Source organism: Barbus barbus (genome assembly GCF_936440315.1).
Source record: "Barbus barbus genome assembly, chromosome: 11".
NCBI classification, from domain to species: Eukaryota; Metazoa; Chordata; class Actinopteri; order Cypriniformes; family Cyprinidae; genus Barbus; species Barbus barbus.
Window position 1 is genome coordinate 12,923,665 of NC_136739.1, and position 16,102 is coordinate 12,939,766.

The 16,102-nt window shown below is 36.7% G+C and overlaps 2 protein-coding genes across 5 annotated transcripts; both read left to right on the plus strand.

The window, feature by feature from the left end:
• Positions 1-2,680: 2,680 nt before the first annotated feature.
• On the plus strand, positions 2,681-11,221 carry LOC306876631 (phosphatidylinositol N-acetylglucosaminyltransferase subunit A-like). 4 transcript variants are annotated; one of them, XM_079427957.1, is made up of 7 exons: positions 2,681-2,921; positions 3,152-3,539; positions 3,630-4,062; positions 8,904-9,036; positions 9,126-9,258; positions 9,736-9,942; positions 10,145-11,221. In XM_079427957.1, exons 2-7 carry the CDS (start codon positions 3,240-3,242, stop codon positions 10,400-10,402), a joined length of 1,464 nt encoding a protein of 487 aa, XP_079284083.1. In that variant the 5' UTR covers positions 2,681-2,921; positions 3,152-3,239; the 3' UTR covers positions 10,403-11,221. The 4 variants fall into 4 exon arrangements, with proteins under 4 accessions (XP_079284083.1, XP_079284082.1, XP_079284085.1 ...); XM_079427958.1 differs by having other exon boundaries at positions 2,686-2,921; positions 3,190-3,539; XM_079427956.1 differs by having other exon boundaries at positions 2,681-3,539.
• An 873-nt stretch (positions 11,222-12,094) lies between these two features.
• LOC306877116 (ankyrin repeat and SOCS box protein 11-like) lies at positions 12,095-15,736 on the plus strand (the record flags this gene model as incomplete). The annotated part of the gene is made up of 7 exons (XM_079428649.1): positions 12,095-12,176; positions 13,284-13,363; positions 13,549-13,656; positions 13,757-13,907; positions 13,994-14,128; positions 15,352-15,537; positions 15,612-15,736. 7 exons carry the CDS (start codon positions 12,095-12,097, stop codon positions 15,734-15,736), a joined length of 867 nt encoding a protein of 288 aa, XP_079284775.1.
• Positions 15,737-16,102: the final 366 nt, after the last annotated feature.

The window sequence follows — 16,102 nt, forward strand, 5'->3', positions numbered from 1 at the left end:
TATGAACAAAAAATCAATATCGTGACAGAGATAACATATCTAGGTGTCCATTTGGACCAAACTCTGAGTTTTAAAAAACATATTAAAAGAATGTGCAACTCTATTAAATAATATTTCCACCTTTAGACATATTAGTAATAGTTTGACAACTGAAGCATCTTTCATGTATTTTAATGCCATGATTTCTCCACACATCACTTATTGTTTGTCCTGTTGGTCTCAGGCCAATGAGACCACTCTTAAACCGCTCAGATTGGTCTATAACAGTGCTTCTCAAAAGTCCGGACTCCGGTCCGGATCCGGACTCGGAGGGAATTCAATCCGGACCCGCTTCTATTTCATATTTCAAGTACACTAATTATATTTCCTACTTTGATAAACGCACGTTAAACTTGTAAATCATTTGTTTATTTATTCTTATTTTTTTATGTCTTTTTGGAGAAGGTCCGAAATTGCAGGCGAGATATTGAAACTTTTCCTTCATGACATTTGTTGTCATCATGACATCCAGTGAGCGTATGACGTTTGACGTAATCGGGCGACATTTCACCGCTAATATTTTAATTTTTTTGTTTTGTTTTGCTATCACTTATATTATGGCAATTTGTCTTATAGCAGTGCCCAGTGTATACATTTATTTGTGGCGGCGTTGTCACAATATCAAAACTGACCGCTACAAATAGATTTTCCAAAAGGCTTATACTTCGTTGAATAAACTGAGCACTGCGCGTTTCAAAAATAAAATGCTGCGCGGGTGTTTTTATATGAATGTATCTTTTAAAAGAACCGTCCGTTTTCTTCAGAAAAGCTTTGATGTCAATTTTCATTTGGTCTTTCCTGTAATGGCTGATAAAGTAGCGCTTATTTGATTACAGTCGTTACCGGGGAAACAGCTATATATCACGCTCCAACAGCGCCTCCTGCTGGCAGAGAATCAACTTGCATTTTGCTAGTCTGCGGGAAACACTCACTGGTGTCTGTCAGCAAACATAAACAAAAAAGCATGCTTCAGAACTGTTTTGAGAAGCTGCTTAAGTTTTGAGCCATGTATTATTACTATGAATTAGGCTACTACTACTACTATTACTATCTTGTGCCCTGCAATAACCATTTACGCAAACTCTCTTTTGATATAAAGGGAAAAAAAGAGAAAATCGGCCCAAAAAATCAGCATCATATATCGGCCATAGGCTGCCCTGATTTCTAAATATTGGCCAGAGAAAAATATATATAGGTCGACTTCTACTGCTGACACTTAAATTAATTGTTTTGCCACTTTTGCACTTGTTATTAAAGTATTTTGAATGCAAAGGGAACCTTTTTTTTTTTAAATGAGTGTTTATTTGTTATATGTTATGTATGTTTATTAAAAACACGTTTTGTAATAACCAATTGTTCCGGACCTTTGACACTGATGAAAATTCAGATTTGGACCTTTGAATGTAGACTTTGAGAACCCCTGGTCTATAATCAGGCGTTAAAGGTGCTTGACAGAAAAGCCCCTCGTTATCATCACTGCAATATTCTCAGTAAATATAAAATATTAAGTTTTGACTCTCTAATTCGATATATAAATCTAAGAACCGTTTTCAAAATTGTTAATAATATTGCTCAACCCTCATTGAAAAAAATCATAAAACTTTATTCTGAACAAACGTCTCGGTCTACTGCTCACAGAAACTGTGCTGGAAAAGATCCTCTGCCTTTGCACAGACAGCCTTCTCATTTAAAACCATTAAACAATGGAATCAACTTCCAGACAGTTTAAAGTTGTCTGTAGATTTGAATAATTTATCTCGAAACTTAAAGAAATACATCCTTGATAACCAGTTGTGTCAGCATCAGTACACTTAAAGTTTACAAATGTATATTGAAGTAAATGTTTTTGACTATGTTGTACATATTTTAGGCTGTGAGGTTTTTTTGATTAGTTTTTCATTTAAATATTTGATTAGTTTTAGATGATCACTGTTCAACTAATATTGTATGTATTTGGTAGTGCTATTGACAGCAACATTTGTAATGTTATGTTTTAATATTATGTGCATTTGCTAACTCTGGTACAAAGCATATTTTCGTAAAATTAATGTATTTTGTACATTGTCCCTGACAAATAAACTACTAAAATAAATAAAATAAATAAACTCGGCAGAGACCTTACCTCCGTATTCCCTCGTCTATTAATTGTATATACAGCGGGACAAGTTATCCCGTCTCAGCGTGAGAAATACAGTGGCGTGAGAGCGGGTTGAAATGCGTGAGAGAGCCCTGATTAAAACAAAAAAACTTTTGAAATGTTATACTTTACATGTAATGAATCTAACATATATTAAAGTTTCTCTTTTTGAAATAAGTTACAAGAAAAAAAAAAAAACTTTTTCACGATATTCTATTTTTTTGAGATGTACCCTGTAGCCTATATAGTTGAGGAAACCATTGCATATTTGAGGAGCCCAATGTTTACTTGAACAAACCAACGTATACAGGAGCAAACATGTGATCAGACCGATGTATCTAAACCAATATATGTCTGGTTATGCCAATTCTAAACGAATGCGTTTGTCATTCAACCATACATTCAACCAGCGAACCAATCCATATTAACACATGAATTATTTCCTGAACGGCTTGCCATAGTGTCCTCTAGAGGGCAGAACTTACTGTCGCATTAAAGTATTTTACCCCATGAAGAAAAAACTCCAAATTCCAAAACCCACGGAAGTAGACGTGATGGTCTGCTGTTTCGCTTGTATTTTATTCTAGAAAAAGACCATTTTAATTTCTATGATGGCAGAACATGACAATGGATTTAAAATGTGCCAAAGATGTATCTAGATCAAGCACACATCTTCAACCAGTCTTTATTCATTCGTTGAGGATTCAGTCTCATATGTTAACAGCTAACGTTAGCAATTGACTGGGTGAGTGTTTTAGTATTTTAGTGTCATTCATGTAAATGACACGTGGTGTTAATGTACGTAAAGTGTGTTAAATTCGTAAAACTCAAGATTCTTTAATTAATCCGTTTGTCTATTAAGTCAAATCATTATTGTCACATCACCATAATCTTTAATGGTGTGTGAACGTTTTGAGTGCAGTTACAGTGCTGTAGTAAAGTATTCAACCACAATATACTGCAATCTATATATAGTATGAAGGGGAGCAGAAGTGTGTGACTGTCTTGTGCAGAGGTGCATCTCTACTTTTGAATGACAGAGCACTGAGAACTTCACAACACCATGGGCCACAGGAAGAGAGGTCACACTCATGCACCTAAAACCCCTTCATCTTTGGACACACACTCCTCCTGCGGCACACTGCGGCACACTGATCATGAGCAGGGCATGAAGCACAGGATATGTATGGTGTCAGACTTCTTCTACCCAAACATGGGTGGTGTGGAGAGTCACATCTACCAGCTCTCACAGTGCCTCATAGAGAAGGGCCATAAGGTTGTGATCGCAACTCATGCATATGGAGACCGTCGTGGGATTCGCTACTTGACCAAAGGATTGAAGGTGTATTATCTACCACTGCAGGTGTGTTTTACAATATATTACATTACTTTAGTTTAAAGTGTCATACATATCACACATACCACTTACATCCCCATGTGTTTTTCTTTCAAGGTCATGTATAATCAGTCCACGGCGACCACCTGCTTTCACAGTTTGCCGTTACTCCGGTGTGTGTTTGTGCGTGAACGCATCACAATCGTGCATGCCCACAGCTCCTTCTCCGCGATGGCCCATGATGCTCTGTTCCATGCCAAGACTATGGGACTCAACACCGTATTCACAGATCACTCTCTCTTTGGATTTGCGGACCTGAGCTCTATACTGACCAATAAGCTGCTGACTGTCTCTCTGTGTGACACCAATCACATTGTGTGTGTGTCGTACACTAGTAAAGAAAACACTGTACTGCGAGCCGCTCTTGACCCTGAGATCGTCTCTGTCATCCCTAATGCTGTCGACCCCTCTGACTTCACCCCTAACCTCTGTCGCCGTGACAACAGCAAGATTACCATTGTGGTCATCAGTCGACTGGTTTACAGGAAAGGTAAGTAGAGGATGGTGTTTTTATTTGCATTACAGCAGGGATGTCAAACTCAGTTCCTGGAGGGCTGCAGCCCTGCAGAGTTTTGTTTCAACCATGCTCCAACACACAAACCATGTAGTTTTCAAATAAGCCTGAAGGACTTGATTAGCTGGATCAGGTGTGTTTAAAGGGGTCATATGATGCAATTTCAAGTTTTCCTTTCTCTTTGGAGTGTTACAAGCTGATTGTGCGTAGATAAGATCCCTGAAGTTGCAAAGACTAAAGTCTTAAAACCAAAGAGAGACTCTGCCACGCCCCCCTAAAACGGCTCATTCAAACACGCCCCAAAATGTCTAAGTCACGATGTGGAAATATTTGCGTTAGGGATGCACCGATACCACTTTTTCCAGTACTCGCCCGATACCGATACTTTAGTTTTTGGTACTTGTCGATACAGAGTACCGATACCGATATTTTTATTGTATTTTTACATTTTTTAAATATTGGGTAAAGTAAACAAATTAGTATGTAAAATGTCAGTTGATTAACTTCATTTATCAAATAGATACTGTCAAACCAAAATTTATTCAGACACCTTCAACATTTCTCACATTTTATTCGCTATAGTTTAGAAAATGCTAATAAAATATTACAACAACTCCAAGTTAATCTGTGTCAGAACAAATTTAGCTTGATAATACCTTTCTATCAATCAGTCAAAATTATTCAGACAGCTGTTGGTATGACAATATTTACACAACTATCAATACTTTGTCGGGCCACCCTTAGCCTTAATGGCAGCCTGTAGTCTCCTGGGCATGCTGTCAACCAGGTTCATGAAAGCCTGAATTTCAATTTTTTCCATTACTTGGTCTGAATAATTTTTGGTCTCACTTTTGTATCCATTTTACATCCACTGTATGAAGAATTTTTGGGTATAATTTGTCACAGTTTACTTTATTTTGCTATCCTCAGTTACTTAAATTAACTATAGTGTCCTGCACCCACTAGTAAAAAAATAAAAAATTATATCTGGTCTCTGAATAATTTTTGGTTTGACTGTATATCCTTCGGTTATTTTTCACACTTAATTATGCCCATTAAAATGTAATTTACAATTTTTAGTTACTTTCACTGTAAATTTTTTATTTATTTATTTGCTCTATGGTACATCATCTTAAATAGCATTAGAGCTGCTCCATTGCAGCGGCTCAGTGCTGTAACCATGCTTTTTGCTGTAATTATGCAGGGAACCACTCGTTATAAATCAATCATTTTCAGATATAGAATTAATTTTTTTTTAATCTGAAACATTTAGATTTCAAAGCCATATAATTGCAGAAACACGCACGAAGCAAGGAAAACACGCACAGCGAGCGCACTTATGTACCGGAGCAGATGAAAGGGACAATTACAGAACAGCCTAGCGCATTTCACACAGGCTGATAGTTTCACTTGTGTTTCACTCGTGTTCAATGCTTAAGGTTAAAAATAAATGATGTTTAAAGTGAATGAATGCCCCTATATGTTGTCATATATTTACGATTTAGTTTTAATTCAAATGATGCGTGCTGAGCGAACATCAATAAAGATCACACCACAGAAGTGCGCACGCGCTCTCTCTATCTCTCTCTCCCTACTGTTAAGTAACTTGTGCATTGTTTTACTTACTCGTTTTTGACATTTCCGACCGAAGTACAAACTTTCCAGTGATATCTGTGAGAAAGGGATATTCACTAGACAAGGTCGCGCATCTGCGCCGCCGTGCGCTGGATCCACTCAGCGGATCCACTGTTTTGCTTATCAGCTTGCTCACATCAGCTATGCAGGCATTAATACTTAATGTTTAACATTATATTCATTGCATGTACATTTTTAGACATCCTTAATCTCTAATAACTACATTCTGCTGTCTGTTTTTCTGTTGTTGGTGTTTCTTTGTCTGAATATGGCACTGATCACATGCGTGGTATCGGCATTTAGTATCGGGGCATTTTAACGAATACGAGTACATGAGCTCAGTATCGACCCGATACCAGTATCGGTATCGGTGCATCCCTAATTTGCGTAGTGCCTCCCAAATGTTCATGCAAAGAAAGAAGGTGTGGTTTCAGTAACCGCAGTCTTGATGCAGCCATATGTCAGGGAGACACTGTGTGTTCCTAGGCGAAAGCAAAAGCACTTTATTGCCTTCCGAAAGTAGATGATTTTAAGATTAATTTTAATGATTTTAAGATAATCATTAAGATTACTTTTGTAATCTTTTTACTGTTTCGTGAACCTTGGAGAGGAGGTAATTCTGACTTTGCTATGACAATCTGGCGCTTCTGAATCAGCGACTGTAAGTATGTTTTGTTATTAGTTTAAGTATTTGCTATTGATTCTTCAAATGCGGAGTTTTGCGCATTGTGTGTGTGTGTGTGTGTGCGTGCGCGCGCGTGTGTGTGTGAGAGAGAGAAACGGGGCCTGCACCATGAATCCGGATTAACTGGCTAGCCAGGTAAGTTTCAGTTTAGTTTGCACCAATCCTGGGTTTTAGGTACCATGAAAGTGGCTTGGATTTAGCTGCGTTCATTGCCATAGTAACTTACACTCCGGGGCAGGCTGTTCTGAGTTAGAGATCTCAAACTGAAACTAGACCAATCAGATGTGAGCAAAGTGACACATGTCTGACACAAAAAAAGTCACTCCCCCAGTTTGTCTTGCTCCAAATTAAAGGTCACTTGTACTAAAAAAAATGTCTGGCTTTAATGATAGGCTAATTACTTTTTAGTTTAACAGTTATTATAAATCATTTCTTTTACTTTACTTACTTTTACTTACTTTTGTCATTTAGCAGACCCTTTTGTCCAAAGCGACTTACAAATAAGAAAAAGTAACTAAAACTAAAAGTTACAACTCTATAAATACTATATACCCACATATTTAAGAAAATAAAGAAATTAAATAAAATTGACACATGCATATAACAACATTTCAATAATAAACATATAAATGAAAAAACTAAAATAAAAAGCGATACTTCTATCCCTTGCGCGGTGCCCGGTGGAGTCGCAGGGTAGAGTTGATGGTCTTTACACTCTTCGGTCTTCACACGACGACTGCCGCGACCGCTGCCGCGGTATAATAACCTTTTTTTTATACCAATCCAACAAATCACCATTTCAATTCAGCTGAACCCACTTTTTATCAACTAAAAGCAAGTGCACACACTGACAAGATACGCGATACAGTACGAGACCAAACGCGATTTCAGCACCTCTCAACACAGCAAACAAAACAAGCGTTTCCTAGCAACGGCAAATGCGCCAAACACTGAGACAAGTAAATACACTCACGAGCGGATTTCAAACCTCCGCTGATAGACCGCTTCTCCCAAAGACCACCTCACCACACCGCCCCCTGCTGGCGCCCGAACCCACCCTCCCATTTATCAACCAAAAACGGCCAAGCAAATGCACACACTGACAAGAATGAATTTTACATTCTTAATTTTAATGAACATTTAAATGAATGTTAATATATACAGATCATATGTAATATAAATAAGCTGTAGAATCAATAGATAATGCTTTAAAAATGACTAACGTGACCTTACATTTGAGGCTATATCGCTGTATATTTCCAACTATATAAACTAACTTAAGTTTCACTTCTGACTGCACTGATAAAGCAAGATCATTTATTTTATTTGTCCTCGGTCATGAATTTTTTTCACTGTAAATGAAAAATTTACAATGAAAAATTTCATTTAAATTCATCATATTCTTCAATCCTTTAACCTTTAGCAAAACCTTTAACCAAGGCTCGTGATTGGCTGTTCAGCAGTGATGTCTCACATTCATGTGCACATGCTCCACAAACTCAGGATCAAAGCCTGAGTTGGCAAAGAAAGTTGATGATCAGCATCATGTTACCAACAAAGCCAGATTGGAGTGGTTTCACAGTGGAGTCAGCTGTCTTAACTGCGGCTTGTGTGCAAACACATACGAGCTTCATCACTGTGTCTGTCACGTGACTCCCTTTCGGGCTTGAACTGATGGTAAAACTAAGGACATTATTAACTGTCTTTACATTTTTTTAAAAGATGAAGCTCGCGATTATGGAAAGGGGCATTACATTTCCAACCATTGCTTGCGGTGTTCGGCCAATCACAATGCACTTTGGCAGTTGACCAATCAGAGAAGACTGCGCTTGTCAGAAGGAGGGACTTTGTAGAAAACGACGCGTTTGAGAGAGGCATCATATGATCCCTTTAATTAGGGTTGTAGCTAAACTCTGCAGGACCCCGCCCTCCAGGAACTAAGTTTGACACCCCTGCATTACAGAATAATGTATTGGTACATGCTGTATATGATAAGTTCTGTTTGGGGGTAATGATAATCTTTGAAAAAAATGTCAATTTCAAGAAAAGTTTAATTTAACAATTCTAAAAATTTGAATTGAAGTAGCAATCAAGTAAATAAATGCCCAATTACTTCTTGAAAACAGAGTAAATGAAATTAAAATTAAAATTTTGGGGAAAAAAATATTTTTCAAAAAATAACAAATTCATGAGTTATTAATAAATATATATTTTAAAAACAATAATAATAAAAGCTAATGTCAAGCTACTTAATAAGGGTGTACTGTCACCCTGAACTGTTTTCCAAAAATTATAAAAAGTATTTTGTTTTATTAAATTAATGCTCAATTAACTATTATGATTTCATTTTAGAAATGGAAAAGGTGTTTATCATTGAAGAGGTGCGTTCTATGTATGAATTGCATTTTAATGAATTTTTTAGGTAAAGAAAAACACATCTGGAAAAAAATAGTATCATCTCTTTGACCCTGTAATTTGTTGGCTGATTATTTTACAGGGATTGATTTACTAAGTGGAATCATTCCTGAACTATGTGGAAAGCATCTAGATCTCTGCTTTCTGATTGGTGGAGAGGGACCCAAAAGAATCATACTGGAAGAGGTTCGAGAAAAATATCAGCTTCATGACAGGTACGAAAGTCAGTGGGCATGAGAAATGATCTCTAGATGTGAGTTTGTTTATGATTTCTTTACACTCCCTTATTTTTATGTATATAAAGGGTTCGTCTGCTGGGAGCTCTGGATCATAAAGATGTGAGGGATGTTCTTGTTCAGGGTCATATCTTTCTCAATACTTCTCTCACTGAGGCCTTCTGTATGGCCATAGTAGAGGGAGCCAGCTGTGGACTGCAGGTATGTGGGCTTTTTTTTCTATTGATATGTATGAATGAAAACACATAATGGAAGTAAAATGGGTTGCAAATGACATATGTCGACTGCAAGTTGTGCAATAGAATATTGTGTGAGATTATGCACAATATATGTTAATGCATACATGTTTTAAATGTAAAATTAACTGTTTTTCTCGTTGTAAGCTTCTTTAATTGAAAATATCTAAATAGCCTACATGTAATTAGTCTATGACAGGACTGAACAGCAAGAACTTTTGGCCCAGACAGGCTAGTAGTTCAGATTTGTTTGTTTATTTCCCACACAAATAAATAGTACTTTTTTGCTAGAATTGTTGCTGTTATTATTATTAATAAAAAAAAAAATACTTTACAAAAAGAAAAGAATCCCCTGGCCAACATGCCATCCTTATTGTTGAGCCCTGATTTTTGGATGTTCATCAGTGATCAAATCTAAATAACCACTGCACTGTGTTTACAGGTGGTGAGCACCCGTGTTGGAGGTATACCTGAAGTCCTGCCTGATGAGTTGATGACTCTGTGTGAACCATCAGTTCGTTCACTTTGTGATGGCTTGGAAACTGTAATTGCAAGAATACGCACAGGAAACGTGGTGTCTCCTGCCACCATTCACCGCAAGGTCCGAACACTGTACACTTGGAGAAACGTTGCCGAGCGCACAGAAAAGGTGAGTTTTAATACCATGCTTGAATTGGATGCGCATTTGTTGGGTAACATTAAAAAACAATTGGTGAAGACTTTAATGCTCACTAAGGCTGAAACTGGAAACTGATTCAGATTTTTTCATGAATCTTTTAATGTATTTTATTTTTTAAATGTTATTAGAATAATTGTATAATCTGAGGTCACTCTCTCTCTCTGTGTTTCAGGTGTATAATCAGGTGTGCAGGAAGCCCGTTTTGCCATTGTCTGAGCGACTGCATAGACTGCGCTCTCACTGTGGTGCTGTGGCAGGCTCCATTTTCTCCTTTTTTGCTGTTATTAACTTCCTCTTCCTGCTTTTCCTGCAGTGGCTCCGCCCAGATCATCTGATTGATGTTGCTATAGACTTATCAGGTCCCCACAGCCACATGGGGAAGCAGCTTAGTAAGAAGAAAAGTAAAAATCCAAACACAGCTGTGTCCTGATTAATGATCTAACATGACCTCACATTAGTCTCATGGACTTTATTTTGAAGGGGAAGGATGCAAGTAATGAACAGAACTAAACCTGTCGTACCAATACGTCATAGTGTACTATGGTACATCAAAACATGTACTGCCTACTGTTTACATTCCTGTATAAAACAGTGATCTCAGGTGAAGAGAAAGCTTTTAAAAGCTATCCTCATAGTCAGCCACTCCTATAGTCCAGCGCCTGCTTTTGCACACTGAAAAGCTGCCTTTAACTGAACCCCCATCAGAAAATAGTCTAAACTTGTTGAAATTGTTGCACAAATATGTTTTAATGTCTAGATTTAAGATAAACAGTGCCAGTTTTTCCCATATCACCATTACGTTTTTCTTCCAACAGCACATTTGTATGGTGTAAGATGTGATTTAAACTGACATAAATGAGCTGAACTGACAAACACTGTTTCTGAGCTCTAGTGGAGCTATGAAATGTAAGATGCATCATATATCTGTTCTTTTTTTTTTTCTTTTTTTTATCTGACAGTGCTTGTTTCTCTTATGAATCGGTTCTTACTTGAATTGTTTATTTTTATTGTCAGATTTTGAATAATGGTGTAAATGCATTTATTTAAACCCAAACATGAAACATACAGTTCACATACAGCACACTTGATTTTGGGCGCTATACTTTTCATACCTGCTTTCTTTGTTGCATCTATTTTATATTGACCTCCTCTGTGAGTATAATGCACAAAAGTTCAGACTACCTGAAGAGGGTGTGAATTTGAATTATTTTTGTTGACACAATCTACAATAAACTTTTTTTAACATGCCATAAGTATACATTCTTTTATTTTTTTAATGTTAATATGAATGCATTTGTGGGTGCTATTGGGATTTTGTCCATGCAATAACATAAAATCTATGAAAAATTCTACTCGAAATGTGCAAATGTTGAGTATAAGTTTGGTACATTATGCTAAAGTAGTTGTTTTTGTTGTAGATAACGTCAGGGTCTCTCTGGATCAGGAATCATATGCTAACACCCAAACAGGGCAGATAATGCACACCCTCACGCATTCAAGGCTAAAACCAGGAGCCGTTAACACGCACTTATCGACCGTTCTGACTGCTTTCACACACATGAACATTCAATAGCCCCCTATCCAGCTTGGACGGTCCTGTTCCTGCATAACACTGCATGTAAATCATGTTTTGCTGGAGTGACAGATACTGTATCACCAATCACATTTACAGTTATATTGGCTTAAGTTCATGGCTTATTGTCATTTTTTTAAGTTTTAGCTATTTTGCTTGCTGTATATGCAACATCATATCTGTTTTTGAGGTTGTAGATCAAAGTTTTTACTTTTAAGATTAATTTATTGTCTTAAATGAAATGTAATGAAAGTTTCATTCATTTCATTGATTTATTCTCTGAAACTGGTTAAAGGGGTTTTGTATGTGTATGTTTTTGACTCATTTTGTGGGGATGTGTTTATTCGGGGGATGCTCACCTCTCAAGTTTAAGGAGATGGTGGTGCAAGCACATATCACTGATAACGGTGGGAGGTGCATTCTTGCCAAGGGGGGTTCTTATTTCTCTGAAGGCCATATAAACTCCTCTGAAGAGCTTCTCTGTGCTCCATTATCTCAATTGTTCTGTTCCTGCGAGGTCTCTGAGTTGGCTTCTTATGAAATTTAAAGATGGCTGTGGTTCATGCTGAAAAGCCATGGGATTACAGGTTTCAGTTGTATGGAGGACATGTGTGTAATACACTAATGGCAGGTAAGTTTTCATCCTCTACCTCTCTTCTCTCTCTTCCTGAATATTTTTAGTTGTCAGACTTATAAAGTTCACTACAAGGACCAAGGTCTCTTTTCACTTCTTTACATTTTTTGCTGTGATATCCACTGAATTGTCACTACTGGACCTTTTCGTAATATGTACTATGATGGTTATAACGAGTCCATACAATTTTGTATAATTCAATTATTATACTAACTGAAAATAGAAAAAGGAAATTGACTTTGGCTTGAAATTATGGTCTAGATAAGCCTGTTTAAATTGTTTTGGTTCTTCTGGCTTAGGTTTAAATGCTTTTAAGGGATAAATTTATTCTAAAAGAATGGATTGTGTGTAGGTTTATTGGTTATACTTTGAAATAGTCTCCGGATGTTCTCTAATTTGACCTCTTATTGAGGTCAGAGTTGTGACTCGGTGGGCTATGCATATGCTCAAAACATGTACGAACCATTGACTTTAAAATTTTGCCCTGGGGCATTTTCCAATTCCACTCCCCCTAACTCACCAATTTTCCTGACTATACTTTACTATATAACAATGGCAAAAACTGAAAATAAATAAATAAAATATTAATACTAATGGAAAAAAATCCTTAACCTTCCTTTTAATCATTAAAAGATACCAATTATTAATAAACAGACCAAGTTTATTTATGCAGCACATTTCATACGCAATACTAAGTCAAAGTGCCTTATATTAAAATGATTTAAAAAGCCATCAAAAATAACCATGACAGATGTATAAGAAATAACAATAAAAAATGAAATTATAATAATATTATCATTTTTTATGCATTCTTAAAGGGATAGTTCATCCCAAAATGAAAATGTTGTCATCATTAGCTTTGAAACAAATTGTTCCAAACCTGTACAATTTTCTTGTGTTAAACACAAAAGAAGATATTTTGAAGAATGTTGGTAACCAAACAGTTGATGGTAACTTTTGACTTCCATAGTACGAAAAAAATCATGTTTGGGAGAAGAGATTTGTTTTGTCTGTATATATACATTATTATTCATTTACATAAAAACAACAAAAGTGTACTGTATATGGCACATCTTCATTTACATATCCATATGTCTTTATTAGATTCCTGGGATGACAGAACACCTCTACATGACGCTGCTTTGCAAGGAAGATTGCTGCCATTACGAAGACTGCTTTCACAGGTACTGATGGAAGAAACACTGGCATAACATTTTTCAAACTGAATAGTTCACAACAATATCTGGACACTTAAATATGTATCATAACACTATAACAAAAATCAGTCCTTAAAAACAGACTTTGTATGAACTGAATACTCCCTTTTGTGAATGAAGGAAATGAATTGTCTATGTTTGCATGTGTAAAGGGGTACAATGTGGGAATGGCCACATTAGATGGAATCACACCACTGCATGACGCATGTGTTGGAGGCCATTTCACCTGTGCTAAACTTCTCCTGGAACATGGTGCTGATGTATGTATATACCTTTCCCTTTATTCACAGTATCTGCCTTTATTTTGCTCATGGTTTCTGCATAAACATGCATTAATGGCTAACATATATATGCATTCAGGCCAATGCTGTCTCTTTTGATGGAGCCACTCCTCTCTTCAGTGCATGCTGTAGTGGAAACCCCGCCCTTGTCAGCCTCATTCTGATCTACAGCTCTGTCCACCATCCAGGTCATCTGCAGCGCTCACCTCTCCATGAAGCAGCAAAGAGAGGTATGTGTGATGATTTGTGTGAATTTGCAATGCATTGAAAACATTGAGATATTGGTAAACCAGATGTCTTTTTGTATATGTTTCAGGTCAAACAGCATGTGTTGAGCTGCTGCTGTCTCATGGTGTGAATGTGGACATGGAGGTTCCCAGCATAGGAACAGCGCTGTACTGTGCATGTGAATCCAAGGCAACAGAATGTGTACAGAGCCTGCTGATCTCAGGTCAGAATCACACACCATTCTTAATAGGGTGATAAATACATTTTTTAGGGCCATTACGATCATTACAGAAATATAATTTTTGTTTTGGTAATGCATTTTACAGTAATATAGTGTTTAATTTTGCGTGTTCTCAAAGGTTCATTATGTTCTGTAGTATAATAAAAAAATATCCTATAGAGATCATGTTTTCTCTTTTATAGCTGCAAGTAGATTAAATACACACACACACACACACACACACACACACATACATACATTATTTTTAATATACTGTTCCAGCATTTATTCATAATTTTTATTAGCTTTTATTTTTAGCTTTTTTCAGTCATTATAATTTGTTTTAGCAATTTTATGTTTTTTTTTAGAACATTTGAATATATTATTTTTATATATATTTCTACAACCTGTAGCTTTCATTCATTTGTCATTTTAGTTCAGTTTTAGTTTTAGTAAGTTTAACACTAAACAAACATTGTCAACAATGTCTATATATGTCTTTTTATTGTCATATGTGCAGGGTACAGTGTACAATGAAATTCTGAACAGACAGTACAAACAAACTACACAGACATAGACATGTACAGTATATACAGTGCTGGATACATGAATGTATAAGTATGCATATAATAAGTTAAATAATTGAATAGATTATTAAAAAGCAGCAGTAGCAGCAAAATAGGAGAGATTATCAAAGCTCTCAAGGTTTTAGTTAATAACCCCAAAACTGCTAATGAGAATAAGCTTTTTCCAGTACAGTAATAAAAATGTATTATGCAGTAATAAAATTATTTTTATTACCCTGGTTGCAGCATGTAAAGATGTGTCAAGACCCCGCCCACATTGTACATCAGCACCTGGAGGCAGACAAGAAGCAGTGTTAAAATTTCCACCCAAATTTTTATTACTATATTACTATATGTATATTATATTACTGGTTTTATTAAAAATTTGGGTGGAAATTTTAACACTGCTTCTTGTCTCCAGGTGCTGATGTACAATGTGGGCGGGGTCTTGACACAGCTTTACATGCTGCAACCAGGGTGGGCGGGGCAAAAGAGGTGGAGCTACTGTTAGAGCACAGGCTGATCAGACCTCAAGGAACTCTGAAGATAAGAAAGCTCTGGAGTTGACAACAGATCAGAGCATCAAACATCTCTTGCAGACTACATATTAAAAGTAATACAAATTTTGGTGGAAATTTTAACACTGCTTCTTGTCTCCAGGTGCTGATGTACAATGTGGGCGGGGTCTTGACACACCTTTACATGCTGCAACCAGGGTGGGCGGGGCAAAAGAGGTGGAGCTACTGTTAGAGCACGGGGCTGATCAGACCTCAAGGAACTCTGACGGAAAGAAAGCTCTTGAGTTGACAACAGATCAGAGCATCAAACATCTCTTGCAGACTACAGGTAAATGAGAATATAGGATATCATATGAAAACTCAGTGTGCACCTGTGATGCTGATTTTGGCTTGGTTCTGCAGGTCCGTGCTCCCTGTCTCAGCTGTGCAGATGGTGTATTCGACGTTCCCTGGGACAAAAAGGACTAAACAAAACCAAGATGCTTTGCTTACCACATATCCTACACAATTATCTTCTCTATCATTAAAACACACATAAACATTCCCAGTCTAGAGTCTGAATGGCAAAAAACTCATTCTGTATTATGTATAAGTCTTTTAAACGCTTATTATCAATAAGCCTTTTTCCTCCTTTTCCTCAATTCTCTCCACACAAGGTCAAAATGTACTGGTATTACTATATTTGTGGGGACATTGGGACCACATAAAGTAGGGAATACCAGCGCCACACACACACACATATCTATGAACACTTATTATGCCTAATAATTCAGAGTGAAAACCTGACTATTAAAAGTATTTTTTAAAATGTATTTTAACTCCGTGAACGAGCATTACCTGAACTAACCAGGAGGTGGCATCTTTGTAACATATTTTATAACACTGTTTCTGAG